Raw genomic sequence first — 17,410 nt, forward strand, 5'->3', positions numbered from 1 at the left:
GGTACTTTGGTGTAGAAGAGCCTTCAAAATATACTCAGCTATATAAGCAGTAGGACAAGTCAGGGCTTGCAATCAGTGTTTCTGTATGTGTGTGTGTATTCACACACACTTTTGTGTGGTTTTTTCCTTGGTCTTAGGAGCAATAGGAGGGAGGAGAATGGGGTGGGTGAGTGGAAGACTGATGGAGCATCTTTACAGCTCAGTGTGTCCTGGGAGGCTGGTCACATCATGAAGTGATCCAGGCAGTGTCACTGCCTATCCAGTAGGTGTATGCAGTGGGGTCATGGATGCTGACGGTCCTGTGACCAGAGGATAAAGGTGTAAAAGTAAAGAAGAATGAGGCAATGGGGTAGTACCGGAATAACGAGAAGGTCACCTTCTACTGTAGAGGAAAAGAGGGTATTTCTTATTTTATCCCTACCAAAGCTGAAGGACTCGGAGGTCCAACCATTCAGCAAAATGAGGGCCAGTCCTTTTGATTAAAAACAAATAAAATGATAATATTTAAATCCCATTCTAGGGTGGAATTTCTGAGAGTTGTTCACAGAGCCCTTTTTGGGCCCCAGATTTCCCACCATGATGTGTGGATCCTTCCTGCACAATAACATGGAACACACTTTAACAAAAAAACACATAGAAGACACACTTTTTTCCCCCTGCCAGTGTTCTTGGGTTTGTTATTCAGGAGATGCTGTATTAAATTGGATTTTGTGTCCATCATTATTAAAATGTGAAGTGTGTCGGTCACAAAGCATACATTTCAGGGCAGTTAGCTGAATAATTCTTTTCTTTATTATCCCAAATTACTGCTGAGCTCTGGAGAGGTGAGCAGTTTAGCCAATTATTGCCATTTGAGCTGGATTTGTGGGTGATTAGCTCCTGGTCGAATTCAGTCCTGGCAAGGGCTTTGAAGCCTTCGCTTGTGTGATTTTCACAGCAGTGAGGTAGGAATAGACGCGGCTAATGACAGGAAGGTCGTGTGGGTGATGTGACCTGTGAGGGGGGGGCTCGGGTTTAGCAAATAGGGCATCCACAATAACAAGTGTGTCACTAACCCCGCCGTGCATAATCGGAGTTTTATAGGATTGTTGGAGATGCTGACAGCTCAATTAAAGTGTAACCCTTTGTACCATATACCCTGGCAGAATGACAGAAATATTACCAACAAAAAAGGGAGGGGGCCACAAGGGAACTGGTTAAAGATCCAGTAGCCTTTTTCTTTTCCCCCCTTCATCGGAGCCTGCACAGAACAAGCTGCAAAAAGCATCCATTTGTGAAATAATAGGTTGTCCAGGGGAGGGGTATGGTGCCAAACATGGCTACAAAAAAAAGCTGCTCTTAAGTGGTCTGCCTGATGTTTCTATGGAAACACTATAGTATCAGGATAGAAAGTTAAAATTGGGTTTTAAGCTTTTCATGGCTTTTCTCCCATGAACCCCCTTCCCCCTCCAAATCCCGACTTTATATAAAATATGATAAAGAGAATTTCAGGGTTCGGGGAATGGAGCGCTACTGTAACGAGAGCCGTGTTGTCTACCTAGCAGTCGCGATGTCTGCGTGATGATTCCTTTCTTTATATCATGCACACACCCCCCATAAATGCTCTGTTTGTTTCTGAAGGGAAATAAATGTTTTGTTGCTTCTTTTTCATCCCTGACCCTTCTGCCATCTCTGCCACCAGGGATGTGTCTGCTCTTGGAGCCTTTTCCAAATGACCTGTTCCATGCAGCCGGGTTTGCTCGCAATGGATCGGTTCCCCAATGTTGTTTTCCCTTCTAATTTCAGACTAAGCAGCAGCATTTCAGTGAGGCGGTTGGCGTGAGTGCTGACTTCAGTTGTGGGCAGGGTAGTTAGAGCTCAGTCCGTGGTGCTGGAGCAAGAGGTAAGAGTTCAATCGGAGCCGATCGCTACCGGCTCTTCTGCTGCTGACTTAGACCCCTTGGCATCAGCCGCCTGGTTTCTCCCACACTAAGCTAATGATGTGCATCACGGTGCATTTCACATCAGTGCTGACGATGGTGTCAGGGAAACCACAACTGCCAATGCCAAGGGGTTAATAAACCGACTACTTGAGATTATTAAGGGCTGTGATTGTTATTTTTTCACCAGGCCAGGGAAAGTGGAACAAACCTCACAATGCGACAGAGATAGAAACTACTGTAAGGCAGGAAAATATTGTGACTTATTAGGTGCTGTGCCTTGTGCAGAGAGGTAAACTGAGTTTAGAGCGGGAGATGTGCCATTCCTTTAAATATGGAATTACATTGTGTAACGCATTTGGATTTAAACTCTGTAGAAAGGACATAGAGATGACTGCAGAGTATGCAGTGTGCTCTTGGTTTTATAAAGTCTGATTTTAGAAGTAATCATGAACTGGGGCGAACAAAAGACTGCCCCTTTCACAAAGCTGTCAAATGGAAGGAAAACTCAGGAACTGCTTTACTGAGCATCTGTGTCCTTCAACTGCATGTCCTGCATTGTCTTCTGATGCCCCGTTTGGGTGTCTGGACTATTATGGTGGCAAACGAGAGCAGCTTTGGACTTGCAGTGCTTTGCCAGAGCAGTGTTTATTGTTCCATCTGGATCCTGCAGCATGGCTGGATCTTCAGCGTTCCATTCCGGTTCTTCTTTAGACACTGTTCTTGCATGATCATCTTTTTGCCTCTTCATAAAGTTGCTCGTTAGGTGGGTGAATGTGACATAGAGGTAATGGTTTCCTATCCTTTAGTCCCCACACTGCAGCGCAGTTGTCTCTTCTCAACCACAATGTGCTTAAAATACAGTGAGTAGGTTCCTGTGCTCAGCAGCATCCTTGAGGAATCCTTGTCCGTGCCATGTTGAAGTACACACCCTACCTTTTAAAAGCCCTGCAACTGCAAGCCAGGGAGTTGTGAATACTTCCCTTAAAGTTATTTGCTGCGTATCAGGGGAACTTGGGCATTACCTGCTCTTGGTGGGTAAGGTCAGCATCTGGAGGCTGAGTTGTTGGAGCAGTTGCTAAAAATAAAACTGCAATAACAGAAAGCACTAAGCTGCTTCTTGCCATTTACCATGTCCTTAGTGTGCCTGGCTGCAGTAAGAATACATGGAGTCTTAGGCTTTCAGAGGGTTTTTGCAGTGTTGTTGGATGCTGAAGTTGAAGAACCTTTAAGGTCTCCTGTTTTCAGACCTCTTTAGAGGCATTTCGTTTTCTGTAGCCTTTGCTTTGTGGTTCAATTGGTCCTCAGTTGCATCCTGTTACTGTAAGAGATGTTTACTACAGGTTTCCAACTGTAAAACTAAAAAAGCTTCATAGTTAATTGACAAAAAAAATCCAAGCAGCATTCCCTTATATTTGTGGGATATAAATACTGAAGTTTGGGAAATCAAGAAAACAGGTTACATTTGTATGGAAGGATTCACAGAATCCCAGCCTGGTTTGGGTTGGAAGGGACCTTAAAGCTCATCCAGCTCCAACCCCTGCCACGGGCAGGGACACCTTCCACTAGAGCAGCTTGCTCCAAGCCCCTGTGTCCAACCTGGCCTTGAACACTGCCAGGGATGGAGCAGCCACAACTGCAACCTGTTACAGTCAAATTCTGGAAGCAGAGGAGATCAACTAAGAACTAATCTCTCATTTGCTATTAGGACAAGCGAGACCAGACCCAGGGCTGCAGGCCAGGCTACCTAAAGCTGGCTGGTCGTGCAGTCCTGGAGGATTTACCAGCATTTGTTCATGATGTTGATAGATTTAAAGGAAGAGAATGTTTTACTGTCCAGAATTCATGTGTAACAGTTCGTGATCCTGGCTACGAATGGTTGTCCTTGCAGATCTGTGAGGGAACATGTTTCTGATGAGTATGTGGCTTTTCTGTTGTGAACAGGATGCAAATGATAGAGCTGTTGAAAACTCGCAGCATAGCTGGCTACTAATCACAGTTATGAGGTCTGAAAACCTGTGTGGAAATTGAACCATTTTGATTTCTAATGATTAAATGCAAGATTACATATTTCATTTTGTCAAAACAACATCATGGTAACGGGATGGGGTTGGCTAAAAATAAGGGAGCGGAAGAAAAAGCCTGCATGTTGGGAGTACCTTAGGCATGGTGGTGATGTGCACTTCTGAAAAGAAATAGCAACCAAAGTACTATACTACCTTTTCCAGAAGGTCCATTTGTACTTGGCATTGCCAAGAAAAGCCGAATGTACCAGATCCTATTAAAACAAGCAAACCAAAACCAACCAACCAAAAACCTCCACAAACAACAAGAAAAACCCAACCTCAAGTGCTACAGTAAATGGAAAACCTTGCGCTCAGTTAAGCCATGATCACTGTATTAATTATACTGTTTGGGAAACCCTTTGTACCTTGTGGCACCTGGAAAGCACAAAATACATGGGAAAGTGGCAAAGTATGTTGTTCCACACGTGGGAAGTATGTAGGTCTCTTCTGCTACCATCTGTCTGAAAACTAAGGCAGCTGACATACGAGCATCTTTCATGTAGTACTAAGCAACTTCATGAGGTCACTTTCTTAAATGCTGATAATTTGCTGCTTAAAACCTGGAATATTTCCCAAACCCAAAATCATAACTGGTTCACCATTTGTCTTCATTTGTTGCATAAGCAAGGTTTGTAGCTCATGGGAAGGCATCTGGAGGGGTGAGATTTAACCGATTACTGTGTATTAACATGAACTGTGTATGTTATGTGTAGTGGTCCCTTAACCCGTGTTGGGTGTTTTGCTTCTTACCTTAAGTCTAATCAATCCTGCACTGGTAGCTTTTCATTAGCTGCTCCTGCTCTTGCAGTAATGATTGGGATGCAGAGCCTGATGGCAGTCTGTACCTTCTCCTGGTGCCCTGAAGCTCAACAGCATAAGCGGATTGACTCAGTTAGGGCCCCAGTCTCTAACAGCAAATGCAATCAATAAATCTTTGTTGGTAAATAATTGCTATTGAACAGAGTTTTAATATAAATTTATGAGTGGTGTTTTATCACAGCTTGAGGCTACGGCAAGCCACTGAGTGATGGATTTCAGATAACACTTACATTCATTACATTAACTTTGTAAGTTATTTAAAGCTTGTACACTTAACATTGCTTTTGGCTTGCAATGACCTCCTGGGACTAGACGTAGCATACACATTACTAATAAAGAGCTCGCAGTACGTACAGACGGTTCCTCCATTGCTTTGTGCAGTGACGCAGTTCCTCGAGCAAAAACACAAGTGGAGTTCGTGCACTCCGCTTGACGTCTCTTTCCTGTGGCTCATGAAAAGTACAAGCTGGTGCAGGTTGGTAGGAGAAACGTTCCGCCATCAAACACAGGATTGGCAATTTTGGAGGGGAGGTGGTGAAAAAGTTGACTTTGAAGTGTGAAATTCATGGGGAAATCAGAGGTGTTAAATTCCCGGTGTTGAGTCTGGAGGCTTTGGGTTACCCGGACTGAACTGCAGAGGGAAGACTGTAATAAGTGAAAGATTTCGTGCACATTAGGAGAAATAATGTTATCCAATTAATAATAATCTGAGGCAGAGATTATTGGGGGGGATAAATGTGTATTTTGAAGTGGAAGTTGATTTACTTCATCCCTTACTGCATCGCTTGGTGACTAAATGTGATTTCTCTGATGTGCTGTGTGTATGTGGGGGCTGCTTGGCTGGGACTGGAGATATGCTCAAGCTACCTCTAAATTGCCTTAGAGGTACCAAAGGTCAGTGGGGACAGTGTATCTTGTGTCCTAGGTAAGAGTATCTGATGTGACTTAAATGTAGACATAATGCGACTAAAGTGAAGGGCTTTTTCTATTATTTTTTTTTCTAATAACATTTCTTGTCGTATCTGGGCCATCTATTGGAGTTTTTTTGTTGTTTTCTTGGGGTTTTTTAGGTTTAGTTACTGTTAAAGTGCATTTATAACTGATCTGAACGCCAATACTAAGAGCAGCTCTCTGGACCATTCTATCTAATTAACCCCAACAAAGTGGTAGTCTCTGGCCGTGGGGGAAAGCAAAGTGTGCTTTATGGTATATGGGCTTCTGCTCCATAACACTTTAAGTTGGCTCCTTGTATTGGGGGTTGGAACTAGGTGATCTTAAGGTCCTTTCCAAACCTAACTATTCTATGATTCAGAACAGTTTCCTGTGGCAGATATTTTTCATTCTCACCTAATACAAAAATCTATTCTTTTTGCCAAGGTAGAGCATAAAGAAAGCGGATTGGGCAATCTGGTTTGTTAGTTAGGCATAAATAGGTACATCATCCCTATTTAATGCTGAGGTGGTAGCTTTTTTACATGAAAAGCAAGGTGTGAAACCTCATTGTGAATCATTTCCTTCATTTCAATCCAAAACCTGAATTTCATAGTTAACATTTCGAGAGCAGCGAAACTTCTCTGTAGTAAAAATCATGAAAGTGGTGGGTTTTTACTATTTATTGGTGTTATAATTGGCATGAACTGAAAACTACCTAAATCATGACATGTTTTCTAGCTAGCAAAGGGCCAGTTAAAAAGGGGTGAAATACATATTTTTTGCCTTTTTCAAAGCTGTAGAAAAAGGCCGGGGGGGGAGGGGGCGAATCACTATTGTGATCGTCTGATCTTTACAGCTTTTTCCCCATTAAAAGGTCTGAAGAACAAACCCTGGCAGGGGAAGAGTAATTTTTGTTCCCCGCAGCACAGTCATAACTAGAATTGGGTCCCCTAAACGCTAGCAAACGTGCTGCAGGTGAAGTATGAAAGATGGGAAAGGTGAAGCGACAGAGCACCTACTATAGACAAACATACACGTCAAAGGCAGGAATAAGCTTTCATTTTTTAATAGAAGAAAACAATGTCTAAGCGCTGGAAGACGGTAATTGGGATGTGTGAGATGCGCTCGTGGAAGCTTTTGTAAGACAGTGTTACAGAAACCCCATTCTCTCTTGGAAAAGTTTGAGTTGTAGCAAAGAACAGCACAAAAACCCCCGAAATGTGACCCCCAGGCTGTCAGGAAGTTTGGAGTTTGTACCACTGTGTCAGTCACTCATCCAACACCAGCTTTTCTTTACGGGCCCATCCACTGGTTGCTGTGACGTGGGAAGGGTTGTTCTCTGAAGCGCTGTTCAGAGTGTGTGGCCAGCAACAGGCAGTTGTGAACTTGGGTTCTCCAGCTGGGATTGTCTCTCTGGTTGCAGAAGGAGAGTTGTTGGTTCATGTGGATTGTGACAAGGGACTTAAAACATCCAGAATTTGTCTATCTCTGGATAAAGATAGCGTAACTTGCTTTCAAGGTTTTAACCCACCTTGACCAAAACCAACTCCATGGGAGCTGGAAGCACCATGCTTGATAGTGCAACTATCTATGTACTGTTTTCTTACTTCTGTGGAAGATTAGAATGGAAAAACTAATATTATGGGGATTAGAGAACTAAGTTGGTAATTATTTAGATTTATGATGTAGGTTTATGATTTAATGAAATTAATCTAAGTCTTCCTTTATTGGAACTTGATCTGTGGATCTAGTAAGGTAGGTACTGTACACAGTGTCTCCACTGGGACATTTCAGTAGACTTTCAGTAACCCAAGTACTGTATGAATTCATTGGGAGCTGCCTTCTAGCTTGTTTTTTTTCCTAAGGAAGTGCATTGCTAAAGCATGGCTTCATTTACCACTCACACTGTGCTACAGCATGGTGTATTTTGCTTTTCTAAGTGACTTCCTATTTTTAAACTGAGAATGGGTTTATATGTAGAAGTAGTCCTTGTCCATGTGAACACAATGATGACTATATCTCAACTGTGGATTGTTAGCATTCATCACTGATGTTTAGGTTGAATACAGTGTGTGGGAAGGTGGGTCACCTCGCCCATCTCTTTCATTGAATTATCCAGAATTGACTGGGAAAACTTCGTATTTGACCTGTTCCCATTTTGTTGCTCTTGCCTGGAATTGTTGTTGCTTGCTGGAATGAATAGCTGGGAGGATTTCCATTGCGGTGTAACCTTACTGAGGAAGGGAATGAGAACATACGAACGTGTGCTCTTCCAACCTTAGCTGGTCTGGGATTCTCTACCCGTTGAATAAATCCAGGGCTGTTACAGCCTTTCCTGTTTACTTTACTTGCTTTATGAAAGCCTCATTTAGAGCTTTTCCTTCTAAATTGCAAACACTGAAGCTGCCAGCGGAGCAAACCCTGGGAGAAGCGGGGGAAAGCGAGTAACTTGTAGAAGAAAGCTGCTTGAATTGTTGGCAATGATATTTATCTCTTTCTGTGTCTTCAATAGTTGTGTGTTGACAAAGAGTGTTGATGGTATTTGTAAGAGTATTAATGGTATTTGTTTCTTTTCTGCTCTAATAGGGTATGCTGCTAAAGCGAAGTGGCAAGTCACTGAATAAAGAGTGGAAGAAGAAATACGTGACGTTGTGTGACAACGGTGTGCTGACCTACCATCCCAGTTTACATGTGAGTACACTATGCTCTCTGAATGTTCAGCAGCATCAGGGCCTTATCAAGCAGTGGTACTAATTGTGTCTGATGTGGTTTTGTTGTGCCCTCTTTGGTGGAGGAACTTCTTCCTCTCTCTTCATTCCCCCCATCTGAAAAAGGCATAATCTGAAATAAAACTCACTGGTGCAAGTCAAGTTCCTTTGAAACCCCTAGAACTGGGGTTCCCATGCATCTCAAGAGGTGGTTTAAACCTTTATTTTGTGCTGATGTTTTTACAGACTTGATTCAAAACCAGAAGCTTCTTCTAAGAAAACGTGTCCTAGATATACTAAAGAGTGAGGAAAGCTCTGGTATTTGTGGTGTGCAGTGGTTATGGCTTGGTTTGAAAATGGCTTAGATATTTAAATATGTGCCAGAAAACTTCACACTGAGGCATCTTATCGTTGTCTCTGCCCAAAGATCTTGTCTGTTCCTCCTCAATGAGTGCATAACACAGTCCCTAAGTCTGGTTTGGGGTTGGAAGGAGCACAGTGATCTCGCTCAGAAGTAGCCCTTCTGCCCCAGCCACGCCAGCAACACGAGAAGTGAGCTTGTTCCATGCCAGAGCACTTCAAAAGACAGAGATGATGTGGGGACTCCAGATCTTGGAACTCCCAGGGGATTCCAGCTCCCTCCCTTGCTCTGTAGTACAGGCAGTGGTAAAATACAACAAAAAACAGGGTGTGACCCTCACCAAGATCTTTACAATCTTATCTGGGTTTGTATTTTATCATCATAACACATAGGAAAACCTGAGGGTAGCCAGTTGTAACGTTTTTAGGAGTAGTTTCTAAACCTATTGGTCATTTTGAGCTCCTGGGCAAGTTTTCATTAAGGAGTGAAAAATCAAGGTTTTGATCAGATGCATTTCATGGGCTCATAGATGATCTGGGGCTTGTAGACCTGCAAGTGGAACTGATGCAGGGAGTTTCTGCTTTAGATGGGTGCTGTCTGAGGAGCATGGCCACTTGGTGCTGTGCTTGCATCAACTTGCTGTTCCCTGCCTGCTGAATATTAGCACTTTCTCTGGCCTAACACAAGATTTCATAGTCTCAAACACTGACTAATAATGCTTTGCTATAGTTCCTGATGTTACGTCCGTGTCTTTTAAAAACAATTTAATGTTAGATGACAACTAACTTCAAGGCATTGCTGCTTTCTATCAGAAGTCTTGTCCGTCAGCCATTGGGTTCTGGAGCAAGGTTTTCACTGTTCCCTTTTGTGAAACTGGGCAAGTCTATCCTCTTTGGCCGCTCTTAATGCCTTTGAATTTGGGGAATTCTGCCATCAAGTAGTCCTGAAATACCTGAATTGTGTATTGGTGTTACTCACAGAAGGGAAGCATGGATGCTGCATGCTCCCCGTGGAACTCCCACGTGAGTTTCCCTTAGGTTGTGTTGGCCAACTCTGGGTCATCAAGCAAGGAGGAGGCAAGCTGCCATTGTTGGTGCCCAAATCCCTTCCTTGCTTTGTGGAAGTGCTCTATTGTTCCTGGCAGTCACTGTGCACCTGTTAGGTTTTCATTGCCTCTTGCAGACAATAGAGTACTTCTTCTCTGAAGGCTTCCCTGGAGCTGCTTAGTGTCCCCCAGAGTGAGAATCCATTGAGATTAGAGGTAATTACTTTGAGATTAGAGGTAAATCCATTGGAGATTAGAGAGAAGCCATTTAAAGAAGAAGTAATTACTAGCCTGTAATTGTTTCCCTCTGTCCCCCACCGTGTCCCCCCACCCCAGTAAAAAGGTACATGGCTCTATACTTCCATTCTCTTTCGTAGCTTCCATTAGCTCTCCTTGCGTAGATCGGAGAGGTTTTAACATGCTACTTTTCCTTGGCTATACATGGGTAAGTAGTAGAGCCTTCTGTTGTCTTTAGCGTTCACAGAGTCACTGTGCTACATACTGTCAGTGAACTATTTATTGTCAGTTAACTATTGTTCATATACTCTGCTGAGCATTCGTCACTCATCAGGCAGTAGTAGTATGTGAGTAGCATCTTCTCTGCTCTATGCAAACCCCAGTGGGAGGAAGAGGCAGAACTAGATTGAAGTCAGTTGCACTCCTGGCGTAGTTTGTACACAGCTTTATGGGCAGGAAAGTCAGAATTTCCCCTTGGGTGAATGAAGTGAATGGGTTTTCCTCCAAACAGAACTCTTAACAGAAGTCAGATCCTAACACCTGCATTGGAAGAACCTATTGTAATATTTAATGGCTGATAGGGAGCCCTGTGTTCAATATTGCTAGAGGTTTGGCCAGAAGTGGCTCGGTTGTCTCTGATGGATGTGTTCAGTGACAGCTCGGGCATGAAGGCGGTGTTTTAATACAGAGAATGTGTCCGTATTGCAGAAATCAGTCCTGTCATCCTCCTTGAAAGGATTGGCTACAAAATGAAAGGGTTTGGGGTGGGGAGTGAAAAATCAAATGAGTACTTTCTTACAGAGGAGGTGTCCCTGGAAAGGTCAGGCCTGTTTGGCAGGGCAGCATGTTGAAATGACTGCTGTATTGTGCCAGCTAAATGAGTAACTCCTAATGCCAACAGGTTGACGTTTGACACAATAGCTAAATTCATATTCTTTCTTTTCAAGAAAGTGGGGGGAGAGAGAAATGGGGAAAGAAAAATGCATGTACATAAGCACCCTACTGTTTTCTGACTTGGTCATGTCAGGTTTTTTCAAGAGCCTCAAACCTTCCCGTCCCTTGGGATGCTGAGGAGCTGTGCCGATAGAAAATGGTGGGGATAATGAGAGAGAACTTTGACCTGCAGGCTTCAAAGTTCACCACAGCTACCTATTCATCTTGTGCTTCTGGAGTATAGCTGTTGAGTGGATGACTAAAATTCTGGCTGGCAAATTCAGTGTCAGCCTCCCCAAAAGGACCTGTGGGAATTTGTCAGGGCATCTCTTGGCTCTTAATGGCAGAGTGCCATGCGCGAGGGCTCCCAAAATGCATTCACCAGGGTACCTGCTGCGCACCATTACATCCTGCTGCTTTAGCTAAGCTTTACCCTGATAAATAGCAGATGATGTTTTACCACTGTCTGTCTGCCAGAGGGTTGCCATCGTGCCGCGGGTCAGTAGATGGCAAAGCTTTAGCTGTGGATGTCCATTTTCTGCTCTTGAATCCTCATCACCACCAATGCCCCTCATTCATGAAAAGAAAAAAAGAAAAGGCACTTTCTTTCCCTTTTACATTTAATCTGTTCTAGATTTGATTTCAATTAAAAGCACAGTGCTGTTGCACCTTATGGGGGAAGAACAGCTTAAATACATGAGGTAGGTCTGATGTCCGTCTGGAACATCCCTGGTAAATAAAACTTACATGTTGATGTTGATTTTTGCTTGCTGAGGTCTGTATTGCAGCAGTGCCACTCTTGTTCCTTGTTCCCACTCTCACTGATCTGGTTTGATAACCTGCATTGAGCTGTGTAGGATTGCAGCAGTGATGGAGGGTACAACCTATCTTTGTCTCCTTGAGAAGTGTGTTGATTCACCTGTTCTGCTGTCTGCCCAATTCATCCGACACAGCCACAGTTTCAAATCTCTTCCTTGAAAATAGATTAGATATTTAGGTGATTTAGGTTAGATATAAGGCAGAAGTTCCTCCCTGTGAGGGTGGTGAGGCCCTGGGACCTTAAAGCTCAACCAATTCCAACCCCCTGCCACAGACGGGGACACCTTCCACTTAGAGCAGGTTACTCCAAGCCCCTTCCAACCTGGCCTTGAACACTGCCAGGGATGGGGCAGCCACAGCTTCTCTGGGCACCCTGTGCCAGCACCAATGAAGTATTCCGTCTCTCCTCATTTTTAAGAGAACACCATGCTAGGTGGGCTGTGTGGCATCTTTGTGCATGCCTCGGGTGGTCTGACAATGGAGCTGGGGGTTGCTTTACCAAGGAGAAGCACTCACCTTCACGCTTATGGTAACCCCCTACAGCCATTGCTTCAGTTCAGCCTTATTTTCAGGGTTACCTTACCTCAGGCTGTTTAATAGCTCCAAAGTGTGGTGTTTGTGTTGCTTTAATAGAAATATTCATGCTCTTACATATTTCTCAAATACCATCGTGTATGCCCTTTTTTCCCCCCTTCTATGTTTTTCCTTCAAAGGAATGTAAAGCTGAATATTGGCTGACTCTGAAAGCCCTTCTAGCTGGCCTTTCCATGAACACCTAATCCTGAAATCAGGCTTTGGTCAATACATATTTGAACTGACAAGAGGATATGCATGTGATGTGTTTTACACAAGATGTAGCTCTGCCTCCTGAAAGTGTAGTGATCAAAGCAAATCCTACAGAGCGAAAAAGAGGATACAGTTCGAGCGGTGATGAAGATAAATCTGTCTGAAGCATGTGTAAAGTTATTGCATCCATTAATACACCTAAAACATTGGTTGAGATAGAAAATATGAATTATAGGGACAGTTACAAAATATGTGTCTAGTAATTGCTTATTACAGCCGATGAGTTGATGCCCTATTTCTTTGCCACTCAGCACAACTGGCCTTTTCATCAAAGCTGTGTTTAGAGCAGCATTCTCTTTTCTCACATTTCATCTAACATCTTAAAGATGTAATGGAGGGAAAATCAGGTTGGGAGGAAAACTGAAGAACGGATGGGGAAAACAGAAGCTAAGATGCATTTACTATCCTTAAGTGAGACCTATCATTTGGGATAGGTGTCAAGGCAAATTATTTTCCACCCCCTTGGTTTTGTGGCTTTTCAAACTAGAAAGTGTCTTGCTTGAAAGTGCCATTGCACCTGCCCTGGTCAGTGTAAAATGAGGTTGTGGTTACTGATGGTCAGCAAACTACCCTGGGAATTACACCAAATATGTAATGCCAGGCACTGGGAAAGAGAAGGAGACTGGTCGCTCACAGTAACTCCTCGCAGTCCCTTCCATGACTTCTTACAGATACTCCCAGGTCACAGACGAGGCGAACAGGAAGCATTTTTTTTTCCATGTCATTCATTTCAGAGGGCATGACAAGATGTATCATGTCATTAGCGTAGGCTATTGTGCCAAATGCTGTACTGCTATTGCAGCACAAACTTGCATCATGTAGTAGGGAGCAGCAACCATACATTTCAGTGTCACATCTGCCCTCTGTTCAAAAAGGCAGGAAAATTTTTGGCTTCAGAATGAGTTGCAATTTAAATGGTAAAAGCCAAGCTATTAATTAATCATGGGGCTTTATAAAGGTAAAGCTTCCTGTCCAGCAGAGCTAAGTGCTGGGGATATAAATGCTTCATAAATTACTTAGGATGGTAAAACTCTGATTTGTCTTTTACAGCAGTTCTTGTTACAAAGGCTGAGTGAAAAGTGAAGTGCAGACAGGAGGATTTCCTTCCAATGTTACGAAAATGAGTGATCCATTTAAAACAAACACAAACATTTGGGGAAGCTGCTCTTATGTTGGAAGCGTTGCCTTGACTTCTTCCTCCCTGCAACACCACTCAAACTGATTCACACCACAGTAGAGATATAATCAACGTTTTTTGTTATGGAAACGTGATGTTCTTGATTCCCAATGTGAATAAAAGAGAGTTGAGATGGCCTCCTTTTTGTCAGGACAGAATGCTTTAGGGTGATCAGCGTTTTCCATTCCTCTGTTCTCCCCAGAAGCATTTCATTGCTTTTCTTAACTATATATGATGAAGCTGAATGATATTATGCCCATATTTATATGCGGAGGATGGCTAATTTAACAGGCACATTTGATGAATACATTCCACTGTGGCTCATAACCCCATGGTAGGTTTGTTGTCGAGGTCCTTCCTAGGGAAGGTGGTGGTGGACAGGGCGGAAAGCGAGGAGTTGGAGACTTGAGTTTCTTCTTAGGTGTGCCTGTGGCCCCAACTGGAAACCAATCAAGGAGCGATTTATGTTCATTAAGGGCTTGTCAAAACTGAAAAATCTTCTAATCAACAGCAATCTAGCCGAGGCCCCTCAATGGCTGGGAGTGTCGCCTCGGCAGCATCGGCTATTTGCCTGTTACAACTCTAGGCTAGAAATCCACTGATGATTACATTAGGCTAAGCTGCGAAGTAAATGAACCATGTCTTATTTAGGTGCAACTAGCTTCAGTGTAGTCCTGCCCCGCAGGGCACTTTATAGCATTTTATGGCTTTAAAATTAGTGTAGCTTCCCATTTGCTGCAGGGTGCTGCATGTTATGCCTTTGAACTCAATAAGCAAAGGGAAGGGGGCCTTTTGTTTTTTTTCCCTCTACACAAACCCCCCCTTTTCTTCTTTCTGCACTTTAGCAATTTTGTTTTGCATCTTTTCCAGACGGCGTTTTGCCATAAAAATGTCTGACTGCCACAAAAGTCAAGGCTTCATCCATCCATTTCCCGGAGGATCGGGGGCTTTGGTCCTTTGGTCGTTGGTTTGGGGGGAAGGGGATTGGGTTTTGTTGTTGCCGAAGGTGAACAATAGGTTTTGTGGGTCAGCTCAGGAAATGGGAATTGAGTTTCAGAAACTAGGCCACCCACCATTTCCAAATGTCATCCAGAGGAGCAGCCATAAACTTCCTTTTCCATAATAATTTCTATTTCACCTCCAATCAGGACACGCTATCTCAGCCTCAGGAAGCTGAGCCTTGGGAGTGTTTCGTCTGGTTGAACAGTGGGGAAAAACGGCTATGAGATGAAGTTTCAGAGGGACATGTGGGAGAAGGATCCTAGCCTGGACCTGTTCCTAATGTTGTGAAAGCCAGGCTGCTTCTGAGAGATTATAGTGGCTCAAAATTAGAGAAGTGTGATGTTCTCACTTGTGTACCATTATAGGCGCTGCTCTCAGGGAGCCTCTCTTGTGTGGCGTGTTATGCGTTGGAAAAGGGTGGAAGAAACACATGGGGAGGCTGTCTAGGAGGGAGCAGGTATTTTTCAGAGCATTAGTATTATGACACATGGCAATCCTGAGATGAGTGGTTTTGATGCAAGCTTTGAGTCCGATTCACCGGGTGCCATGATGTACAAAATACAGCTTCAATCACAGCATGGTTTGGGTTTGAAAGGGCCTCAAGATCATCTGGTTCTAACCCCCTGCCATGGGCAGGGACACCTTCCACTAGATCAGGTTGTTCCATGTCCCGTCCAGCCTGGCCTTGAACACAGCCAAGGATGGGACATCCACATCAGGAAGTTTTTCCTTTATCCAGCTGAGCCCAGCCACAGGAGGCCCTAATTCTTTGTCTTCTGCAGCTTGATCCTTGTGTCTGTCCTTCTTCATGGGCTTGTTTTCCATTACCTTGAAAGTATTTTGCAGTTGTGCAAATTGAGAGGAGAACCCCTGCCTTAAGGACACAGGGGTCTGTACTCCTGCTTTGCATGCAGGCAGCAGTACAGAAAAGCCATGGGGATTTAGTTCTCAAGGTACTGACTGATAAATCCTATATTCAGTAACTCAGCATTCATACGCAGTTTCTTGCTTAATACACTGCTAATGAAATGCTATGGTTTTGAAATACAACCTAGGTATTAGGCATTTTGTGTGTGTGTGATGGAAATGACCATCATTTTTTGTTAGAGACATTTGAAAATCCTCAAACTCCATGTTTTTGATATCCACAGTGTTACATAGAATGCCAGGCTGGTTTGGGTTGGAAGAGACCTTAAAGCTCATCTTTAACTGAAGGATCATGCTAGGGAGGAAACATTCTGCTACATGCTCAGTGGTCCTTTAGTGAAGTCTTTGTTGGGGTAACTGGGGTAGACTTGGGTGATGTGAGTTTGAATCTGTTTCGTGGAAGCAGCAACCAGCACTTCCTTCTGCCTTTCTCTCCATCTGATCCATGTGTTCTTCCACCCTGAATAAGGGGTGAATAAGCAGGCAGCAGCAGCACTGAACTGTGGAAGAAGAGATGTTTGCCTGTTGTCTTCAGTCTTCTTGTCCAGGAGAAAGTAGGCAGTGAGATGGCAGCATCACTTAGCTTGGGTTCAGCTTGTGGCCCTTGGCGGAGTGTCTTCTCTGGCTTTGAGGGCTATCAATTGTGATGGCAATCAAACATCATGATGTATTGCATCAAGTTTAATGATTGCTGACATTTGAAATCAAAAAGGTTCCCCCAAAACAGAATCACAGAATCATTTAGATTGGAAAAGACTGTTACAATCATCGAGTCCAACCATCAATTTATCACTTCTAAGTCCACCACTAAACCATGTCCCTGTGTGGCATGCCTACAATAGCAATGCTCATGCTAAGTGAATCCCTTTCCTTGGATTTTTATAGCGTTGTTTCTTTTTGGTAGGTCTGTTTAGAAAACATCCTCATACCCATTTGCTCAATTTGCATGTCTGAAAAGCGTCTCTTCAGTTAATTGGTTAAATGAATTTTGGCCATTGTAAGCAGAGAGCTGTATTAAGAGCAGAACGAAAGTCATTTTGCTCTACATTATTCTGTGTTGTGGCACATCGTGTCTTTCTTACTCGATTCATTTTGTGCTGCTGTCAAATGCTATTTTGTGTCACCTTCAGTCAATGCAGCTTTTACGATTTTCACTGATATTTTATTCACAGTTTATTTAGTCTTCTAGATAATGGTCAATGGCCTTGAGTAGTCAAATTAACACCTCGGCAGCACTATATTTGAGCAAAGCTCTAATGGTAACCTCAGGATGAAAAGCAATGAGAATCAACATCGCGAGTGTATCTGTAGGGATTATTGATTGATTGATGCGTTCTGGCCTTAACTGGAAGCGGCAGCATCGCCCCACAGCTGACTAAGATTAAGTTGCCAGTTACTGATAACTGCAGGCCATTACCTGTGTAGTATTTCACAAGCTGGGAGATGAGATGAAGACCTTTTATGGTCCTTAGCTTAAGAAACCGCGGCATTCACAGGGTCTGCCGTGCTCACCCTGCTGCAGGAAGATGCTGTGCTCTGCTCCGACTCATACCAGCCGTTGTCGTGAGAATTGGAGACAATGTTGATTTGATTCAAGCACTGCCCATTATTCCTGTAG

The 17,410-nt window shown here is 43.5% G+C and overlaps 1 protein-coding gene across 2 annotated transcripts in view; it reads left to right on the plus strand.

Annotated features, from left to right (window-relative positions):
* AGAP1 (ArfGAP with GTPase domain, ankyrin repeat and PH domain 1) overlaps positions 1 to 17,410 on the plus strand; it is a 320,627-nt gene that overhangs the window by 180,565 nt on the left and 122,652 nt on the right. For both annotated transcript variants that reach the window (XM_080632007.1, XM_080632008.1), the window contains exon 10: positions 8,324 to 8,428. In XM_080632007.1, the coding sequence (XP_080488133.1) occupies positions 8,324 to 8,428 (105 nt within the window). The remainder of the gene's footprint in view (positions 1 to 8,323; positions 8,429 to 17,410) is intronic.

The sequence above is a fragment of the Psittacula echo genome (genome assembly GCF_963264785.1).
Source record: "Psittacula echo genome assembly, chromosome: 20".
NCBI lineage: Eukaryota > Metazoa > Chordata > Aves > Psittaciformes > Psittacidae > Psittacula > Psittacula echo.